At 40.5% G+C, this 7,305-nt stretch overlaps 1 protein-coding gene across 1 annotated transcript; it reads right to left on the minus strand.

Moving 5' to 3' along the window:
- Positions 1–2,794: 2,794 nt before the first annotated feature.
- LOC115204397 (cystatin-B) lies at positions 2,795–4,852 on the minus strand. Its single transcript, XM_029769931.1, has 3 exons — positions 4,707–4,852; positions 3,831–3,932; positions 2,795–3,100 (listed from the first exon to the last, which is right to left on the minus strand). Exons 1-3 carry the CDS (start codon positions 4,770–4,772, stop codon positions 2,972–2,974), a joined length of 297 nt encoding a protein of 98 aa, XP_029625791.1. The 5' UTR covers positions 4,773–4,852; the 3' UTR covers positions 2,795–2,971.
- Positions 4,853–7,305: the final 2,453 nt, after the last annotated feature.

Here is a 7,305-nt window from a genome sequence, read left to right on the forward strand (position 1 = left end):
ACATGATTCCATGTGTTATTTCATCACTTTTACTCTAAAGAAAAACCCAGGAATGAGTAGGTGTGTCCAAACGTTCGGCTGGTACTGTACATATTCTCTCAATTACCTCGACTAACCTGTACCCCCGCACAATGTCTTGGTACCAGTACCCCCTGTACAGTGTAGTCAAAAAGTACTCAGACCCTTTCTCACACACACACACACACACACACACACACACACACACACACACACACACACACACACACACACACACACACACACACACACACACACACACACACACACTTGTCTATAGGAAGGTCAGATACTTTAGCAAATTTATTAAAAATTAAAACTCAAATATGACATAAGTATTCAGACCGTTTACTCAGTATTTTGTTGAAGCACCTTTGCAGCAATTACAACCTTGAGTCTTCTTGGGTACGACGCTACAAGATTGGCACACCTGTATTTGGGTATTTTCTCCCATTCCTCTCTGCAGATCCTCTCAATCTCTGTCAGGTTGGATGGGGGGGTGTTGCTGCACAGCCATTTTCAGTTCTCTCCAGAGATGTTCGATTGGGTTCAAGTCCGGGCTTTGGCTGGGCCACTCAAGGACATTCAGAGAATTGTCCCGAAGCCACTCCTGCGGTGTCTTGGTTGTGTGCTTAGGGTCGTTGTCCTGTTGGAGTATGTGTTATTTCATCCTTCGCCCCCAGTTTGAGGTCCTGAACACTCTGGAGCAGGTTTTCAGCAAGGATCTCTCTGTACTTTGCACCGTTCATCTTTTCCCCAATCCCGACTAGTCTCCCAGTCCCTGCCACTGAAAAACATCCCCACCACCATGCTTCGCCGTAGGGATGGTGCCAGGTTTCCTCCAGACGTGACGTTTGGCATTCAGGTTTCATCAGACCAGATAATTTAGTTTCTCATGGTCCGAGAGTCCTTTAGGTGCCTTTTGGCAAACTCCAAGCGGGCTGTCATTTGCCTTTTATTGACGAGTGGCTTCTTCTGTCTGGTACTCTACGATAAAGGCCTGATTGGTGGAGTGCTACAGAGATGGTTGTCCTTCTGGAAGGTTCTCCCATCTCCCCCGATTGCTCAGTTTTGCTGGGCGGCCAGTTCTAGGAAGAGTCTTGGTGGTTCCAAACTTCCATTTAAGAACGATGGAGGCCACTGCGTTCTTGGAGACCTTTAATGTTGCAGACATGCTTTTTTTTTAACCTTCCTCGACACAATCCTGCCGCAGACCTCTACGGCTCATTCCTTCGACCTCATGGCTTGGTTTTTGCTCTGACATGCACTGTTAACTGAGGGACCTTATATAGACAGGTGTTTGCCTTTACAACTCATGTCCAATCAATTGCATTTACCACAGGTGGACTCCAATCCAAGTTGTAGAAACACCTCAAAGATGATCAATGGAAACAGGATGCACCGGAACTCAATTACAAGACTCATAGCAAAGGGTCTGAATACTTATGTAAATAAGGCATTTATTTTTAATACGTTTTTGCTTTGTCATTATGGGGTAGTGTGTAGATTGATGAGGAATTAAAAAATATAGTTTTTAGAAATAACGTAACAAAATGTGGAAAAAGTTAAGGGGTCTGAGTACTTTCCAAAGGCACTGTATATAGTCTTATAATTTTATGGTGTTACTTATTTTTGTAAAACTGCATTGTTGTTTAAGGGCCAGTTGTAGTCGGCGCATAGGACAAATACAATTTTATTTGATCATTCTAATGGTGTTCGCCTACTCTCTTAATCTGGTGGCTTATACAGTAGGAGACTTACTGAATGTACAAACTTTAAGAACACCTGTTCTTTCCATGACAGACTGACCAGGTGAAAGCTATGATCCCTTATTGATGTCACTCGTTATAGCCACTTCAGTGTAGATGAAGGGGAGGAGACATGTTAAAGTGTTTAAGCCTTTAGTCTTGGATTGTCCATGTGTGCCATTGAGGGTGAGTGGGCAAGAAAACATTGAAGTTCCTTTTAACGGTGTATGGTAGTAGGTGCCAGCCAAGCGCCCCAGTTTGTGTCAAGAACTGCAATGCAGCTGTTTTTCCCACACTCAGTCACCTGTGTGTATCAAGAATGGTCCACCACCCAAAGGACATTCAGCCAACTTGACACAACTGAGAGTAATTGGAGTGGGGGGGTTCCCAACGCAATATTTGGAAGGTGTTCCTAATGTTTTGTACACTGTATTCTTCTCCTCCCATAACCCTCTACTTTTTATTCCCTCAAACCCAAATATTAGCAGTTTTCAGCTTTGTGTGTATTTGATGGAATGTGGCATTTAACAGGTAAAAGCTGCCATCAGCCAATCATGCTGTCATTACAAGTTGTGATCACCTCTTAGAACGGTTGCGGTCCTCTTGAGTTGCATTCAGTGGACACCCAAATGTTTTCAGGAAAAAGAAAAGCAAGACTATGCAAACCGCAATTGATGCTCCCTTTCCTGTTGCCAACATTTAATTTTGATGTCCAGAACCAAAAGTAATTGCGTGTGTCCATCTTCCACGCAAAATCGGTTTTCAAACAGTATAGAGCTACAAACAGAGGCTCCTTTACAGGAAGGAAAACTGCACCACATGAGGGTGTCAAATCACTTCCTCCACCTCTACCGATTTTAAGGAGACCTTTATTTGAGATCCTCAATTGGAAGACTGCACTGTATTTAAACTTTTTTAATAAAAAAAAAAAAAAAACAACTGAATCTCTCCTCCCCGAAATGTACCATGCAATCACGAGAAACATGTTAGTCACTACTACCCGCCAAATAGATTGACAAAAACAAGTCTGCTGTCAAATTTGTATTTATGTTCTAACAAGCCATTTAGTCAAAGGTGTAGACCGCTTTTAGTACAAAATACAGACATTTACCAACAAAAGTATTCAATACAGGTGACCATAATAAACAAGGGTACACATGATCCAGGCATGGAGTGTGGCATCCCCTGCAGGGAGTTACAGGTAATCAGAAGAAACCAATGGGATCATGGTGAGCTTTGGGAGTCTGTATGCCATGAAGCTCCAGTTTCCCACCAGCGTGAGGTAGAGTTCTATGGACCCGCAGGTGCACAAATTCATCTCCACCAACATGGACCTATGAGAGAAGGATGGAATAGGGGCCGGTGAGTGAAGAATAGGTGATGGGAGACAGGACTCTGAGTAATGATCTGTTTGCTTAGAGTTCACATAGCTCTTCCAGTATGTACATGTTCACGCCACAGGAGGTTGCTGAGCGGATGAAGGCTTGGAATGGGGTAAATGGAATGACGTCAACCACATGGAAACCATGTGTTAGATACCATTCCATTAATGCCGTTTCAGCCATGACTATTAGCCTGTCCTCCCCAATTAAGGTGCCACCACCTGCCTCACTCCCTATAACCTTTTGATGCAGCCCGATGATTTGAACCACACACAGGGGTTGTGAGGATGTGGCAGGCTGTCACCGAGCTTGAAAACAAAGTCATGTATTTGTTGTAGTGGGGACAGTACTATTGGTACTCTGAAAAAATGGTTAAGGAATTTAAAAATACTTTCATGTTCAGTTCACTTAATATAATTTAAAAGTAGGCCTATGCATTAAAGGTGTCTAACATAAGTCAAAAACAAATGTAGACCTTAATCAATATAATCAATACATTTCTTTTATAGCTTCCTAAATCTTTTTTACAACGGTGTATGAAAATTGCTGTGCGGTGGCTTCCAAACACTCCCTGTCAGTCATCTAGGATTAATAAATATCCTAGAGTGAAACTGGTGACATTTAGTTTTGCAAAAAAAAAAAAAAAAAGCTAGAAATTATATTTATAAAATTTTATTCTCACTTTAATGAAGAAGTTGGTCCCAGCCACAACTTGTGTTGTGAATGTTTTGGCAGCAAAAACGTCAAACTTCTTTCCAGCTTTCTCCTCTGCAGATGGCTTCATCTAGAATTTTTTTAAAAAAAATACTCAGGCAATGACTCAGTTCCCACAGCATCCCAAATTTCCTCCATATAGCATATGCACACCTACAGATTGAACGTTTACGATACACCAGTGTATAGCTTATTATTCAATAAAAGGTTAAAAATTACACCATCAGGTCTGATTCTCAACTCTTAAAAAGATGAGGATGTTCAGTGGGACAGATAAGGAACGCGCATCTCCGTTCTTATATCGAGGTGACAATTGATAACTGGTCACGCGATTTTCTAGCAACAACGTTGAGTCACCATCAGTCGATACTAGTAATAATGACGATTCTGAAAAAGCTTTCCTGCAGCTATGTTTGTCCTGTACAACTGCGATCCTTCCGCAGGGTGCTGAAATTCATACTTTTAATAAATACTTCGAAAACCACCGACTTTCCCTAATTTGTATTAATCAACTGGAAACATAGCGGCCTTGACGTAGTAAACTGCGATTCAATTGGGACTCTCGCGCTGAGTTGAGCAACAGATAAATCGGTGGTTGTATTCGATAAATGTTCATTAAAAGTATGAATTTCAGCACCCCGCTAAAGGACCGCAGTTGTGCAAGACAGACATAGGTACAGGTAAGTGTTTACATACTTGTAAAAAATATAAATTATCAACGAATGGGAACTCAATGTTGTTAGCAAGTCGCGCGACCAGTTATCTATACTCAACTCTGCCTCGATAACGGAGTTGAGCGTTCCTCCGCTAGACTATGCAGGATAAGTGAAGGAAATATGCTCACCTCATCGCAGATTTGCTGCACTTCGGGTGTGGCATCCTTCGCCTCGGCGGTACCGCCACACTTCATTACGATTAATTGGAGATTGAAAGTTACTTACGACTGAAATATTTCACAAATGGATTTAAACTTCCTTATTTATATTGTCACATCACATGACTCGAGTCATGTTTTTTTAGAAGGTACCATTATGTTTATGAAGTGGAAAAACAGCCGCTGTATCCTATAATGAAAAACATAGGGCACTTAAACCAAGCTTTAACATTTGTAGTTAATGCATGTTTAAATTCATATATTGTGTCAGTATATATATTGTGTCATTTAGGGTATATGTGACCAGAAAGGTGCTCTTTTAATCATGTATAAAAATGTGCTAAACCCCCTTCAACCTTAGAATAGTTTAGGCGGAGGTGCGGCTACTAGTGGGCGGTTCAATCACGAGGCAAATTGCTGACTCTCAATCCACCGTATGTCGCCCTTCCGCATCTGCGGTGGAATGTGGCAGAGCTACAACCGTGTTTTTAAGACCAGGAGACATCCATAAAATCGGTCTTCTCACGAAAACGTCTGTAGAATCTGAACGTTTGGCCTAGAAAAAAATGACCACTCTATAGAAAGGGAAGACTCAAGTGTCATGGGACTCGTCTAAAGGTAACCCATACAAATGAATGGAAGTATGGAGGTAGTTTTGTCCCAACAAAAATAAAGGGTTAAATATGTAAAACCTTATTCCTTATGATTTATTTTTGACTGTCTTTTTTGCCATTTATGGATGTTTTATTCAATGTGTTTCTATGGGCTATAGTAGTAAAGGCCAACTTCAATACATCAAATAGCTAAATTAACCATGATTTGACCTTAAAACAATTCCATATGTTTAGACTTTTAAGAATTAGCAGAAAATTACAAAACTGAAGAATTCCAGTAGGCCTGATTCTGATCTTTCTGGTTAATCTCCATTGTTTAAATGAAAAACAGACAATTTATGGCAGTCGGGAAAGTTGAGCCAGCTCTGTGGTTACCCCATTAGGCAGGTAAAAAAAACAACAGAAAACAACCAAACTGCAACGAATTCCAGTAGCCTGGAGATACACTGGGACATTGCTAAAGCAGTATATTTATTTGACCTGTTACACTGGAAAGAAGTAGGAGGTGCAACCTAAAAATGTGTAGACATCATTGGACAGGAAACGGTGCAAAGCTCCCTCACCATTAAAAATACGTAATTTTATTAGACAAGTTTAAAGATTGACTTTCGGCCTTTTGAATAATCACAAAGGGAATGGACAAAACAATTAGGGAGAACTCTCTTCAGCTGGTGATGCTAATGAGAGACAGTGTGGTAGACCATTCAAGAGAGAAAACTTAGATTCGACTTGACTGCAGCAGACAAGGCAGCAAAGGCAAAATTATGGCCTCTTGTACAACAGGCCCGAAATCAAGGAAACGGTGGATACTACAGGGGAATCAGAGCCTTTTTCGCCAACGGAAAATAAATACAACCGGGGTGATTTGTTCTGTCTGTAGGTTTACAAGGTAGTTCCTTCCTCACTGCAAACTGAACGTTCTACTTTTGAAATATGGTGTTACTGTTTTACAGGTTAAGACTTCTGTTAATACATATATGAAGCAACTTTTTATAGAGAGGGTAAAGTTGAGATTGCATAGGATTTTTCTTTCTATTCTATAGATATGGACTTGAAGTTTATGTCAATCAATGCCAGGGGGATACGAAACCTGTTTTACATTTACATTTTAGTCATTTAGCAGACACTCTTATCCAGAGCGACTTACAGTAGTGAATGCATACATTTCATACATTTTTTTTTCTTCTTTTTTTTTTCGTACTGGTCCCCCATGGGAATCGAACCCACAACCCTGGTGTTGCAAACACCATGCTCTACCAACTGAGCCACACGGGACCACAGTTGGAGAGAAAAGCTTTTTTTTTGTTTTGTAAGGACTGCAATGCAGATCTTGTATTCGTTCAAGAAACACATTCATGCAAAGAGGACTATAATTATTTGAAAAATCAGTTTGGCAGTAACATTTTTTTGGCCCACGGGACTAATCATTCAGCTGGGGTTGCAATTTTAGCACACAATTTCAAAGGGAAAATTTTGTTTACTCAAATGGACTCAAATGGACATTGGCTAGTAGCAGTCATCAACCACATGGACAGATTATTTGTGTTGTGTAATGTATATGGATAATGTTCTAGTCCTCCAAATAACTTACTTCTAGAGGAAATTGAAGAAATTCTTAAAAGTCTTCTGAGAAAATATCCATCCAGTCAGATTATAGTCGGTGGAGATTTTAATATGGTTTATTCTAATGAGACGGATAGATTGCCTCATAGGCCTAACATTGGTGTGAACAAGTTGGTGAATTTCTGCCAAAGCCTGGACTTAATTGACATATGGAGAGTAAATAACCCTGGAGAGATACAATACACATGGAGTAATAGAGATCGTTCCTTACAATCAATAATTGATTTGTGGGTGATAACCTCTAGTCTTGAGCCCAACACTGTAGAGGTAAAAATACTGCCTGCAGTCCTGACGGATCATAAAGTCATATGGTTGACTGTAAGAATGTGCAG

The sequence above is a fragment of the Salmo trutta genome, chromosome 12 (genome assembly GCF_901001165.1).
Source record: "Salmo trutta chromosome 12, fSalTru1.1, whole genome shotgun sequence".
In the NCBI taxonomy this organism is placed as follows: Eukaryota; Metazoa; Chordata; class Actinopteri; order Salmoniformes; family Salmonidae; genus Salmo; species Salmo trutta.

What these genes read in the sequence shown, in the direction of transcription:
- LOC115204397 (XM_029769931.1), bottom strand. Translation starts at nt 4,772, where the DNA reads ATGAAGTGTGGCGGTACCGCCGAGGCGAAGGATGCCACACCCGAAGTG. An exon ending in TGCAGCAAATCTGCGATGAG is followed by an intron (nt 3,933 to 4,706) that starts GTGAGCATATTT and finishes AAAAAATTCTAG; the next exon opens with ATGAAGCCATCTGCAGAGGA. An exon ending in GGACCAACTTCTTCATTAAA is followed by an intron (nt 3,101 to 3,830) that starts GTGAGAATAAAA and finishes CTTCTCTCATAG; the next exon opens with GTCCATGTTGGTGGAGATGA.